The 14,978-nt window shown below is 34.1% G+C and overlaps 1 protein-coding gene across 1 annotated transcript; it reads left to right on the plus strand.

Annotated features, from left to right (window-relative positions):
- Positions 1 to 743: 743 nt before the first annotated feature.
- LOC139112234 (uncharacterized) lies at positions 744 to 12,107 on the plus strand. Its single transcript, XM_070673125.1, has 4 exons — positions 744 to 1,026; positions 11,314 to 11,393; positions 11,474 to 11,609; positions 11,863 to 12,107. Exons 1-4 carry the CDS (start codon positions 1,018 to 1,020, stop codon positions 11,986 to 11,988), a joined length of 351 nt encoding a protein of 116 aa, XP_070529226.1. The 5' UTR covers positions 744 to 1,017; the 3' UTR covers positions 11,989 to 12,107.
- Positions 12,108 to 14,978: the final 2,871 nt, after the last annotated feature.

Below are 14,978 nucleotides of genomic sequence, written 5' to 3' on the forward strand. Positions count from 1 at the left end.
TCAATACCGAAATGTTAAAGTCGAAATCATTAAATTTATTCTGTTTTATTCAACAATAGAAAAATATTCAATTACGCTGGAACATCTAAAATTTTTGCAAGTTTTAAGTAAAAAGACGAGCTCCAGGCTATCGATATAAACATATTCGAAGAAAACTGGTTGCAAGTGTACATTCCATCGCTTACCATTTTTCATACTATGACCATGAAAATCTTCTTGTACTTTTGCAAGAACGTTATTTTACGAGATGTTTGTACTCAAAGCATGTATATACGCCTTTATAGCTACAACAATCACGTTTCTATTTCTCAGTTGCGACTTTTTATTTTAATTTTGCACAAACAAAATTTGATTTTTCTTTTTTTTAACTGTCTCTTTCTCTTCATTTTCTTTCTCTCTCTCTTTCTCTTGCTTATCATACCTTTTTGATAGAGACCGAGGTAATAATAATGACATAAAAGGACACGGTGCCATGTACTCTCGGATAAGCAGGAAGAAGAGTGGAGGAGGAATGAGTACATCAATCAGCAAAGGTGGAGGTGGATATGTAGCGCCCACTAGAAAGAGCCGATTCGATTTCACAAGCTTAATGAAAAACAAGGGATAGAACAGTGTAGGAGGTAGCAAAGAGCGGTGAGGAGGTTAGGAGAGAGAGAGAGAGAGAGAGGGGGGGGAAAGGGAGAGAGGGAGAGGGAGAGAGAGTGCGAGAAAAAAAGAGAATGTGCTTGCGGTATAAATGTGACCCGCGCGAGTACCATCAATCGTTCGCCCTCTGACTTCGAAACTTTCAGAGCTCTTTGTAGTCTCTTCTAGCTATTTAGCGATACCGAGACGTACCCCTTTGGCTATCAATCTCATCCGAGTCTTTACGGTCCACCGGCACTGTCAGTGGTAACGAGATCCGCTTTTGGTAAAGAAAGGGAAAAAGAAAACTGAGGTAGGCTTCCGAAGATACGGAACCGACGCTACTAAAGTTAAACAGCGAAAATCTGAGCAGAAAACCCTTTCACCAGCAACATGACAATCGTGAGTATCAATTGCAAATCATTGACTCATATCTTCTCCCACCAATTTTTATTTTTTCCTTTCTTTATTCAATTATTAATTTATTTAATTTTTTTTTCGTCTGAAGATTTAAATGACGTTTTCATTTAATTTCTCTACCCAACAAAAATGCAGATTAATTTAAAAAATACCAACATATTTAATAACATGCAGTTGCGAAAACTGTATCTGTATCAAAGATCATAAAAAGTTTGATGAAAAGTTGGAAAGCGGCTCTTTTATGGAAAATTAGTAGTCATCGATCGCGTTGTGGATCAAACGCGTGTACTCGAGTTTATTGTTGCAATAAGGAAGCAGTAAAAATTAGAGGGTGAACAGTGCATCTCGTTTCATACATCTCCACGTGAAAATATTCTTACGACTACCCTCAATTACTGTTCTCCGCACCGCGTTGCTACGGGACAATCCAACTATTTTTATAGAGTAGATTAAATTAATTTCAAACTATTTTTTGGGAAAAGAAGAAAACAAAAACAGTTTTTTTTAAATAAAAATATCGATGTAATTTTTTTCAAACTAAAAAAAATTTTTTGCGATGACGTGAAAGATTACGTCTATACATATTTACTCGACTATTTTATATTTTAGGAACATGTTACACATAATCAAAACTTAAAATTTGCCAAGTAATAAAATTATAATAAAATTAATGTGGCGTCTACAACAATTCCCGCAAAACTCCGTTATTTTGCACGAGTGGCATCTTTCTCAAGGCAGGGATAATAAATAAAACAAATATACTTTCTTTTATTCTAAATTACTGGACCAACCTTATTTTTTATCTTTACATTGTTTACATTGCTTACATAATCCTTACAATCTTCACGTATCTTTTACGTACATTTTTTACATCAGACGTAAAGAATTAATTTTTAATGTGTAAACGCACATCACTGTTAATTACCCCTTATTTTCCCACCCAGTCTATAGCTTGCCATTCTTTGCCATCTTCTCTCCTTCATCCTTCTTTTAAATAACTTGAAGTTTCTTCGCTTTTTACCCATTTATACCATTTGTTACATTTTGACTGCATTATCTTTTCCTTTCTTTCTTTTTTTTCTCTTCTTTTTCTTTCTTTTCCATTTCCTTATACTAGTCTTCCTTCATCCATTTTTCCTCCCTTATCTCTTCTTTCTTTATTCCTTTTTTTTCAAAGAATTCTTTTTTTCCCTTTTCCCATCTTGACATCTCTACTCTTCTTCTCTCTCTTACCTTTATTTTTTCTCTATATCTTCATGCAACTTTGTTTCCTTTCCTCATCATAAGTCTCGTCTCATATCCCCATGCTATTCTGTTCATTCTTGCTTTCAATATTTTTCTTTGCAATTCCTCTATCACCATATCTGTTGCATCGTAGCCGGTTCTGTGGGGTTTATTCTCCGGACAGGATGTTTTGTAGGCGGCAGAAAATAAAGATGTAGATTGTTAGTAATTTAATCGTTGTTTTATTTCGGCGTTGTCCTTGATTATACTTTGCACGTTAGATAGATATACGGATGGAGGTACGTGCCTTGTTTGACCGAGTAAAGACTGCCCGTCGCGGCTTGCAGGCCACTGCTAATATAATCGATTGTTGCTAAGTCAAAAATTATAGCGATCAACAATTCGCGAGTGGCAACCGCGATATTCTGGAATCGTCCTAGCTGACCGAAAATTTAGGAGTGGCCTGGTTGGAGAAATTCTGCAGATTCGACGGTTTCGCATCGCGCGTGCAGAACCTTGCCTGTTATATCTGAGTTTCTTGTTGCCAAGGACTTGGGATGTAACATATCTCGGCGTACATCTTTTCACTTCCAAAATCCATTTTAAATATCTTTTTTATATTCTCTCTATTTGCTTCTATTCTTTCTACTTCATATCTCTACTTTATATCTCATTACTGACCAGACCAAAGCATCAAATAACCATAATCTTTTCTTCCAATTATCTCTGAACTTCCTCTTTCCTATGCCACATACTTCTTAATGACTTTCGCCGCCTTTTTTACCCTCTTTCTCACATGTTTCTTTTACCCATCGTTTCTTTTCAACATGTATCCTAAATACTTATATACTATACATTGTCTTTCGACATTTTTCCTTTTCATCTTTACTGAATTTCTTTATCCTTTCTTCTCCCCTTCTACATTTCACTATTTTAGTTTTTTCCACATTTAGCTCTGATCCTTTTTTTATAGGTATCTTTCCAGCCTCACCATTATTGTATTTATCTCTCTTTCTTTTTCCGCCAACAGTACAATATCATCTATATAGCTTAACGTATATATCTCATATTCCTTTATTCTCACACCTCCCCATTCTTCTTTTCTCTTAGTCTACTCTAACTGTAAGGTTGTAATTATAATATTACATAGAATTGGATGTAATGGGCACCTTTGCCTTACCCCCTTACCTGTCAAAAATTTTTTATTTTTTTCTTCTTTTATTTTTATCTTGTATCTTGTTTTTCTTATCAATTCTTTATATCGTTCTATAAATCTCTTTCTCACATCTTTCTTTTCTATGCATTCCATTAAAATTTCTCTATTTACCGTTTTGAAAGCCTTTCGAAGATTAACAAACTGTTACGTCAAGGATGTAAGTATTTTGTAGGAGTTTATTAACCGCTCCTCGGGTGCTTAGGAAGATTTGGAGAGTGACGTAACAGCCGATCCTTGCGTGGCACGTGTTTAGAAGTGCCACGCGTAAACGCGCTAGGAATGGGTTCGAAACGGTTACGAGAAGGAACTAGCGCGTTATCTTGGTTCTTTTTAGGGAAAGAAATTTAATTCTTATTCCCTGGGACAGAACCGGAGGTGATTTTTCGCAACAAAGAATATTTGGATTAAATTGAAATAAGTAATTCTGAGTTCTCAGTAATGTAGCCGATGAATTTAATATTAATTAAATACAATTTTAGAGTATAAAAACAAATTAAATGAGTTTAGAGAAATAATTATATAAAAAGAAAGAGGAATAGGACTTAACAAAAGATATATTCTGAACATTTTTAAGAAAGAGAAAAGAAAACGTATCAATAATTTAAAGGGTAACAAAATTAAAAGTTAACAAATATGAATATAAGTGTATATACAGTGTAGTAGGTTGTGTGTAATAAAATTATTCTAGGTCGATCTCAATTATTTCCGAGATCTGAGCTGTTGACCTCGGAAATACTCGCTCGATGAGCCTGATCGGAGCTAGGAAGAGGTGTTCCACCCCGGGATAGTAAATAAGGATATTATGGTCAGGAGTCGCCCTCCTGGCTTCCCTCCTGATCTCCTCGGAATCAAAGTAGTCAGGGCCTATGGTATAGGCCCTTTCCGGAACAGAATCCGTCCACGGAGTGCAGGTCCTCCGGAGGAGCTTGAGGAGAGGGTCAACGACCGCTCTCGGTTCCTCTTGCTCCTCGAGGAACTCTACACTCGGGGCGGGGGAAGGGGAATGTTCCGGGCTGTCAGGCTCTTGCCAAGAGACGGTTTTGTCCTCAGTAAAGGAGCCGACCTTCTCGGGTTCCCCAGGGTAAGGAATCGGTGACGGGATGGGCGAGGAGCATGCTCTAGGAGCAGCTCCAAGAGAAGGTTCGGAGGAATTCAGGGAAATATCAGGAGTATAAGACGGAGAGGTAGGGCGGAACAGCTCCGACTCAGGTTCGGACGACGTGGTAGACTTCGAACGCGATGGTGATGGTGTTCGAGGTGGAGTGTTCTCCCCTGTTTCCGAATCTTCACCGTTAAACGGCGAATTGGGAGGTACGGAAGGTAGAGGCGACCATGGCCGCTCCGATCTTGGTTTCGGAAATTCAGGTGTGACCTCCCTTGGCGGCGCCGCGAATAAGAATTGGACAAAGAAGCTTCTAACTAATTCTTGTAGTTCCCGGATCTTCCGGTTCCTCCGGGCACGGTTTTTCTTAATCAACCGAAGATTTCTTGATTCCACTAAAAAGTATCAATTTGAATTTGATTTAACAAAATAATTGTAGTGGGAAAAATGTCAGGGCATCACGCCGCATTCCTCCTTCCGGATCTCTCTATACATCGCCTTAGAGATTCTTCCGGTTTCCCTGACCGGATGGACCCTTACTCAAGTTAAAGTTTTGATAGTCACCATTTACTGGCGGCATATCGCAACCTCTGACAAGAGGAGACCCATTAACCGAGTCGAGTTAACAGAGAATTCAAAGGATTCTAGAGAGATGCCTAATTCGGAAAACACGAACGGCATTCTGGCAATACCCACGTCATTCATTTCGGAGATATAAATTTTAGAATTTTAGTGGAACCGTTTCAAAGGGGAGGAGGAAATAAAGGTTAAATAAATGATGAGACTTACTTCTTGTTGTCTTCGGTTGTTCTTGGACAAATCCTGGACAAACTTTTTATTAGTTGAGTCACAAGTCACTTTTTCTTAACTGCGAAGGCGATTAATCGAATGGAGATGATTCAGAGACTGAATGAGAGCGAGTCCCGCCGAGACACGCGGTTTTATAACCTCGGAAACGGGGAGGACTAGCACCGGGTTTTCATTTTTGAAAAAGTCGGTGTTCTCATTTGCCAGTCGTGTCCCTCCACTTTTCCTTTTTCTTAATTATTGGTTACTCAGATCTCATCCCTTCTTTGATTTTCCTAAGCTCTAGTTTTCGCCCTTAGGTTTTTAATTAGTGATGAGGAGTTCCCGATATCTATTGGCCCGAGAGAAAAATTTCGGTCGTACCAAACTCCGCCCGCATGGCTTCCCTTTCCAACCTTCCAGAATATTATCATTAACAGTTGGGTCAAAATTCTTAAGGGCCCCTTTTCGTTATCACCGGGTCACGTTTGTTTATGGGATCCGGTCGCGTGTCATATTCTTATGACCGCAGGATTTTCGCGCCCTTTGTTTGCTTATACTTCGGAGCCACGGTATAACCGCGATCTCAAGTGTTTCACTTATCGCCAGATATTAGATATTGATTCTAAATCGTTTTGGGTCCCTATTAGTTTAATATCCCTTGAAGAGTTTTTTGTTTAGATTTCCGTCGGCATCTATAGCGTGATTGTTCTGAGTTTAATTTAAGCATCCGGCGATAAGGATTTCAAAGTTTAAATTATTTCTTCTGGAAGCTTGGAAGTTCTCTCTCGTCACCAAACAGTCACGGTTTACTCCTTTTATCTAATTTATTGAACGCGTGTCGGAAAAAAGGAGATGTGGAGTCCGAGGACGTAACAAAACAATATAACAATATTATAAATTTTTCTTTCTTGAGTAACCCTCTTGTCTCTAGTTCTTCTACCGTCTCTCTCTGTTAGTATTGTTTAGCCTGTACGGAAGAAATTTCGGTCGTCTCCGCGCACTCGCTCGCGACTTTTCGCACTTACTTACACTCGCGGCACTCTCGCGCCGCGAAAGAACTGATTCAGATTTTAGAAAAAAGAACGACAAGCTGTATTTAATCAACAACAAATTATAAACGTCAGTACCCGTCGAAAATTACGGAAAAGACTCGCTTGAATATTAACATAAACATTATCCATTCCCATAGCAACGGGGATCGAGCGAACGAGCTCGCGAAATCTTCACTCGCAAGCAACCGTCTTTAGGCGTAACAAACTTCGCGCCGATCTACGTACCCAAGCGCGCCGAACTCCGAACCGGGCGTAACTGTATCATTGTGTAGATCTTATACAAGGTGAACATAATCGTTATCCCCTTAAATTATTTACTTTGCTTCTGTTTTGTTATTTCTTTAACGGCACCACAATTTCTTTTTCCTATTTTTTTATCCATTTCTCCCCGTTCCATACTTTATTGCATAACTTCCAGACCCACTCTCTCACTTTTTCTCCTATATTTTTATACCTCTCCTGATATCTTATCACCTCTTATCGTCTTTCCGTCTTTTAGTTTCCTCAGAGCCCTTGCGACTTCTTTTTTTATTATCTTTTTCTCCCCTTTCTCTATTTTCTTTTTCATTCTTCTTTTCACCACTCTTTGCTCAATTCCTTTAAGTGTCCTCCCGAAATACGTCTCATACAACTACATTCTTTCATCTCTATCTCATCTCCTCCTCCTCCCCACTTTTTTTCCCTGTTTATTAGCTCTCAAGTTTATTTTTTCGTTTCTACTTTTTTCGATATTTTTATCCATTTTTATGTTTCCTTTTTTTCTTCCTGTCACACAGATTATTATAATTTTTTTTCTTTTTTCTGTATTTCACTCTTTTTATTTTTCCGGTTTTACATTTTTACAATTCTTTCCGTGTCCTTTTTTTTCTCTACATTTCTCATCTCACCAACCTCTTATTCGGTTTCCTTTTTTCTTTGTCTTTCAAAATTCTTTTTACTTCTTCCTTTACTTCTTTCCATTCAATTTCTTTCTTCTCACTGCATATTCTCTCAATTTTTCTTTCAAATTCTCTCTTTTCTTTCTCTGTCTACCTCCATTTTCTTCTTATTCTTTCTTTTTTCTGTTTTTTTTTTCTTTTCCTTTATCTTTACTATTACCGAAAAGTGATCTGAATCTATTTTGTTTCTGATTTCTATTTGTTTTATTTCTTCCTACATGTTCTCATTTTCCATTACGTAATTAATCATCGATACACTTATTGGTCCCTCATACGTTCAATTTCCTTCTTCGCCCCTTTTACTCCTCCTTTTAAAATTGGCCGCCTCGTTTCTTCTATTGTTCTTATCATTCTTCTTTCCATTTTATTAATTTTTTTATCTTTTGACTTTCTTATTTCTTCTTCTTTGTCTTCTCTTATTTGTGTTTTTTCTCTCTTACTTCCCGTTTTTGTGATGAAATTCCCTTTCATTATCATTTTTTTTTTTCTCTTCGTTCACTATCCTGTTTTGTAATATTTCTTATTTTTGTTCTTCCTTATAATTACTATATACTCCTATCATTTTTTAATGTATTTCATCCATCTTTACCTCTTTTGTCATAATTCCGTCCCAAGTATCTCTCTCTCTCTTTTCCTTCATTATTTCTATATATATTTTCTCAATTTTACTAATTCTCTCATATCCTTGTTGGCCTCTTTAAGCTCCTTTATGACTTTTTTACTTCCATTCTCATTTCCTTCATTAATTTCACTAATTTCTCTTTCTTTCCTTCTATATCTGTATCTATATCTGTCTTTTCAGTTGGTGGTCTTGCCGTCTTGTTGCTCTTGCTAAACTGACTAAACTCCCCTTTTTTTCCCATTCTATCATTCTTTTTTTTTTTTTAAGTAGTCTTTGATTTCTTCCAAACTTTCACTCTCTTTTTTTCCCTCCGAAAACCACTTTTCTCTTCTTTATTTATACCTTATTTCTTTCTTATTTTGCTTTTTTTGTCTTCTTTTCTGTTGTTGCTCTTTTTCTTTTGTTTGAACCTATACCTGTGTTTATGATTACTTGCTTTGTTCTCTTATCTTACTTCGGCTTTACTCACCGTCTTCTCAATTTCTATTTTTTACACTTTATTTATTTATTAATTTTTCTTTACCCTTTCTGTTTCCTCTCCAGATCATTCCCTTTTTCTTTATAATTCTACTTTTCTATCCTCACTTTTTCTCTTTCTTTTTTTCTCTTTCACTACACTTCCTTTCAATTTTATTTTCTTTTTTGCATCGCTCTTTCTTACTCTCATCAACTGTCCTCTCACTCACTCTTTCATCCCGTTTCTTCTAACCTTACTTTTATTTTTTTACACATCTTCTTTTGTTTTTTTCTTGAGCCCTGCACCTTTATCCCCACTTCCTCACTTTTTCTCCTTTTTTATCTTTACTCCCTAGCCCTTTTTTTCCACTTACACTATTTCCTTACTATTTACCACCAACTTTTACTGCACACCAATCCTTTACTCATCTACCACGCAGCACTTTGGAAACCGAAGTCTTTTTTGTATTAGTAATCGCGTTGTTTTTTTTTATAACTTTTTTAAAGTATTTTTATAAAAATGTTATTTTTTTAATGCTTTAAAAATATATTTTTATTTTAAGATATTTTATGTTGAATGTAGAAGCAACATTTCTCGAGAACTAACATGTCTGGAAGCGGTATTGAGAATTATCCCGCTTATCAAAATGGCGTTGGTGTTATACTGTTATTATAAAACAAAACTTCTTGCACAATAACAATCAGGCGGAATCTTTTAAGTATGCTTTATCTTTTCTTTATACGAAACTTATTTAAAGATATACATACATATATTGATTACTAATTAATTCAATCGGCAAGTAATCAGTATTGAATGTAACCCACATTTAATCAAAACTTCTGTAATTATAATTTTAAGAAGGAAAACTTTACATCTAACAAAAACAATATAAAACATTCTTCACATTTTCTCTATGAAACTTATAAAATACAATATTTAAAAAGAAATAAAAAATAAGAGAAATGTACATTAAAATATAATCAAAGTTGAACCTGTAACGAAAAGTAACCGATCTAAAGTGCAAACAAAAGAAAAAAAAAAAATATCGATGAGTTAAAACTCTTCGATATAAATAAGAAAAGATAAAAATTTTTGAAGGTCTGGAATTTCTACTGACGTACGTGATGGAAAATGAATTAATTGCCTTTTGTCAATTGCCTTTTGTCAATACATCTATTATTGCATATTTCAGTGCAGTTTCAAGTCAGTTTATAAACGGGTTTTTTGAGCAAGGAAAAATTGTATTAGAAATGTCTAACATTGTTTTGTATTTGTAGAACATTTCTTTCTTTATCCTAACTATAAAATAGTATTTTAAAATAATAATAAACAAGATTGACGTAAAGTTTATTCGTTAAAATATGTTTTTATTATGTGTCGGAAAGTTCTCGTCTTACATTAAAATAGGAAACACTTTCATTTGTTTTATAAACATATGTTGATTAGTAGCTAAAAATTATTTTCGCTTGAGATGCATCATTGTAAGATGCTGATAAGTTTTCTTAATGAGAAAAAGGGAGGAAAAAGGAAACAAAGGAAGAGAAATAAAAATGCTCGCTAGATGCAATTATTTCTTTATTGATTGACTATAAACAGGTATCGGGATAAAGATTTATGATTGTTTGTACTGAAGTTTTAAGTACATTTTTAAAAAATAACAGAAATTTATTTTTACATTAAAAAAAAAATGTTATGAGAAAATTGACAGCGATAAAACCTAAATCAACAACAACAAAAATTTGATAATTGTGTTCTTGGTAAGAAATTCTAAATAAGAGCGAATTTTAGGTAATATATATACTGAAAGAAACTTTTACTTAGAATGTGTCTGCGCTATACACTTTCATAAAAAGAAGTGAAGATAAAACAGTAAAGAAAAAAACGCGCGAGATTGTTGCTAAGGAAATCAACAAAACCGTTGTCAAGGAGGGACATTCGTGCCATCTAGTTATGAAGCCCATACATAAGCGCGAAATTCAAGATTAACTTAACAGTTCTCTTAACATAATTCGGAAAAATTGCTTTGAAAAATTTGTAGAATTACTTCCAACACTACATAATCTAAAAAAATAAAAGAATTTTTTTTTTAATTTACATACCGCTATACTTTGATTTCTTGTTTTATAATTCTATTAAACAATAAATTAGTTGCCGGACATGGAAACTCCATGAATTTTTTGATATAAAAGAGACATACGAGTGTGTAAACGTAAATCTCACCGATTAGAGCTAAAAGACTTGAAATCGAATATTTTTCCAATCTAAAGATGAATTTACGCAACAGTATTACGCAATTTTATTACGCTCTATTACGTAAACTTTTTGTGCGGCGCAATATCTAAGACAAAGCAATATCCGAAGCGAAGCCGTACCGATACTTTTTAAGCGGAATAATTTTTGAAGCGGTTAAACTAAGAAGTTTGACGTTTTTAACGATAATGATCGATGCAAACTTCACTCGATAAGTCGTAACATGTTAAAATTCCCCCACAAAAATTGATCCGCCAATGATATGAATAATTTTGAAAACAAATTGTCTTCTGACTCGAACCTGGCAACAACGCGATCGTAACAACCTGCTCACCTAAATATAAATTATGATAGCGGATAAGCGCTTGTAACATCCCAGAATAAATATATCAGCCTGCAAGAACAATAATCAATACATCAAGTAAATATCAAGAGTCTCAAATAACCGATCGCTCTCCGTAGAGAAAAGTAATCCGCACCGATAATTTTTAAATCTATATATAAGAAATTATTTCCTAAATTTCAAACAAATGGAAGAGTTAAAAAATTTGGAGCAAACCAAAATAATAAACTTAAAAAAAATATTATTTACGCAGAGCGTAATCTTTATTTTTTTCAGACATGTGTGCCGCGATTTTTAATCATTTTTGCTGTTTTTCTGTGCTATTATCAGTCATGGGTCGATGCAGTGGACTGCGAGTAAGTGTCGCACTAATAAGCTCTATTTTTTTTTGTACCGCTAAAAGATTAGTAAAATGTAATCGCGATTGCTGTTGCAGGAAGTATCCTTATCACCCGGAATGCCGAGGTATGCAGGCGAGAAAACGTTCGGTACCGTTGCCTGTTATGCGCGCTATAAATTGCGACGAAGGAGGTTGTCGAGTGCCCAGATTAATGATTGCGATTTTTGACAACGTAAGTTAAAACTTTTGATATTTCAGACTAATAAAATTATTAGTATACACTAAAAAGCAGTTGAGAAAATATTTAATTTGCTATGTATTTCTTTTTAATTTAATTAATTCGTTTCTTTTTCTATTAAATTTTAATAAAAATACTTATAAAAAATAATAATTAAATTAATTGTTTAAAACTAAAATAAAAACAGATTAAGAATTTTTATAATATACGTTAATTCAGATAGAATTAATTGGTGGCATTTTTTTAGACTCCCTACAGGAGCAATGAAATTTATTTACCTAACTTTGAATCAAACTCAATTCATTTAAGAAACGGTAAGAACAGAATTCGGTTAGAGGATCTGAAAGGTGCAACATATTTGGACGATTATTGATTCAATGATCACCGAACTATGTCGAAGTGATTCACATAAAAATGATTGACCAATCGACACAACTTTTTAAACATATTACTTGTCTGTTCAATTGCCTTTTATTATATTATCCGACTTAATTTTATCGTGTTTTCTTTAATATATTGTTTTTTTTTCTTGCCTTACCATTCGCAAATCTGAAAGCGATAAAAAAACATGTGCGTGCATGTATGTTAGGACTCTTTGGTAATAAACATCTGCATCACACAACGAAGTTTTATTTTGAGAGTAAAATAAAATTAAGAAACGCCGTCTTTGTCATCAACGTCGTTTCAAAAAAAGTCCTTTTCGTTTTCGTGCCTCTATATAGTGCAGATTGACAGAGTTGGGAAGTAACTCGTTACTTGTAACGAAGATACAATTACAGTTACTTTTTTTCAATAACTTTAACTTAACTTCGTTCCTTTGTTTCTTTCTGTAATTGTATCTTAATTTAGTTACATTTTTTTAATAACTAATAACTAATTGTAGCAGTTACATTAATAGTTATTATTAAAAAGATAATGGTAAGGATAATAGATAATATTACATACATTAGTTTTCGTCTCTGATATTTGGTTGCTTATTTCATATTTTCGCGCTTGCCTGCGTGGTGTGCAGTGATTTTTATTGGCTGCTCGCGATTTGTCCGTATCCCCATTAGACCACGTTTGCATTGGGCCTGCTCATTGGCTCTTAGCGTTACGCGCATGCGTTTTATTCGTCTCTCCGCGTAATGTACAGTCATTGACAGAAAAATTGCAACACTTGAAGTTAGGGACACGATTTTAGAAATAGAAATTTGTTGTGAACCACTGCATTCGCTTATGCGGCGCTTGATATGTGTGAAGCGCCGCATAAGCGAATGCAGTGGTTCACATCAAATTTCTATTTCTAAAATCGTGTCCCTAACTTCAAGTGTTGCAACCTTTCTGTCAATGACTGTACCACGTTTTCGCTATTGCGTTGTTTACCAAAGATTACGTCGTTTACGTGTTTCATTCGTCATTATCATTACTGATTATTGAATTCATTAATTCAACAAGGATTTGTTACTGGTATTACTACAAACGCGAGTTAAATGCAGCTGTGTTTAAGTGTTAAGTAATATAGTGATAAGATTAAGTGATAAGTTAAGTGATAATAAGACTGATAAGTTGATAAGATAAGTCGCCCGAAGGTGAGCTCTCGCTCTCTAAACAAGGTTAATAAGGTTAAAATATCAGGTAAGAGTTACATCTATTTTGTTTTATAAATTTATCGCAATTAATCGCGTAACTTTGAAATATTATTATTATTTTAATATGAAAAATAAAGTAAAAAACTGTAAAAATGCTAATTGCGTATAATATAAATTTCAGATTTGCGTTTAAGACGTTTAAGCAATGAGTAATGACAACTTCATCAGACAACTGTAAAAATAAAATACTATGGCCTTTTTTTCTTTATATTTTACCATGTTATATCATATCGGGGCGAATCTAAGTCTACGTTTGTACGGTTCCACATGGGTTTGTAATGTTAACGTTTTATTACCGGGGTGAACCTAGGTTCGTTTGTACGGTTCCACATGGGTTTGTAATGTTAATCACGTTTTATCCAAGCCAACCTAGGTCTACGTTTGTACGATTCCACATTTGTTTGTAATATTAAAAAAATTTTTTAGCTTCTTTAGATTCTTGGCGTAATTATTTGATCTCATTAGTTTTATAAAGATAATTTGATATTAAAATACATATTTTATGTTCTATTTTTGTGGTCTTTTTTCGGGGTCTACTTTTGGGGGAATTTCATTTTTTTGTAAATAATTTTCATGTTTCTTCAAGTTCTTGGCACAATTACTTGATCTCATTAGTTTTATAAAGAATATTTGACATTAAAGTTTACGTTTTATGTTCTATTTTGAGAGAGTCTGTTTTTAAGGGACTTTTGGTTTTGCTTAAATATAATTTTCTAGCTTCTTCCAGTTTTCGGCGTAATTATTTGATTATTAGTTTTATAAAGATTATTTGTATTAAAGTACACATTTTATGTTCTACTTAGGGGGAATATAATTTTGGGGATAGTTTTGGATTTGCTTAAATATAATATTTTAGTTTCTTCAGTCTCATTAATTTTATAAAGAGTATTTGATATTAAGGTACACATTTTATGTTTTATTTTGGGGTAGTCTTTTTGGAAGAGTCTTGGTTTTACTTAAAAATATTTTCGAGGATGCTTTTCGTGCACCTGTACTTGGCGCTTTTTTATACCTTTTTTTTAAAAAAAGAAATTTTGTAGTTAAAGTCCACATTTTATATTCTATTTTAGTGGAGTCTAATTTTTAGGAAATATAATTTTAAGGTAGTCTTTTTTTGGAAAAATCTTGATTTTGTTTAAAAACTTTTTCGAGGATGCTTTTCACGCGTCTATACTTGGCGCTTTTTATACCCTTTTTTAAAAAAAAGTAATTTTGGGGTGATATTAAAATACACATTCTATGTTTTATTTTGGGGAGAATAATTTTGGGGGATAATATCAATCTAGAGACACGATAGTATTTTGCGTTACGTATAACATGCAGCGAAACTGACCATGTTATTACACTATGTTATTTATTCTTAGCTATTGAGATTTTCGGATTTTAACAACATTCCAACCAATCGCTTTCTAAATAGGTTTCTTTAAAAGCTTATATACTTTTTGATGATTTTTTCTGAGAAAATGATTGACATATAAAATAGAATGGGCCCCATCCAACGCCCATTCTCGTGAAACGCATCAAATTAATACTTTTCGTTTCTCCGTTGCAATATTACATTTGACACCTGTAACGTTTTTATAAATATCGGTCTCAAGCACACGGCAACCTTTTATCGACGCACAGCAGCCTTTTGTCGGCGCACAGCAGCTTTCTATCTGCGTATAGTAACCAATATTTTAATCATTTCGTAAGATTTCTTATTCAGAGATATTGATATTTTCTAATCTCA

Source organism: Cardiocondyla obscurior, linkage group LG27 (genome assembly GCF_019399895.1).
Source record: "Cardiocondyla obscurior isolate alpha-2009 linkage group LG27, Cobs3.1, whole genome shotgun sequence".
Lineage (NCBI taxonomy): Eukaryota > Metazoa > Arthropoda > Insecta > Hymenoptera > Formicidae > Cardiocondyla > Cardiocondyla obscurior.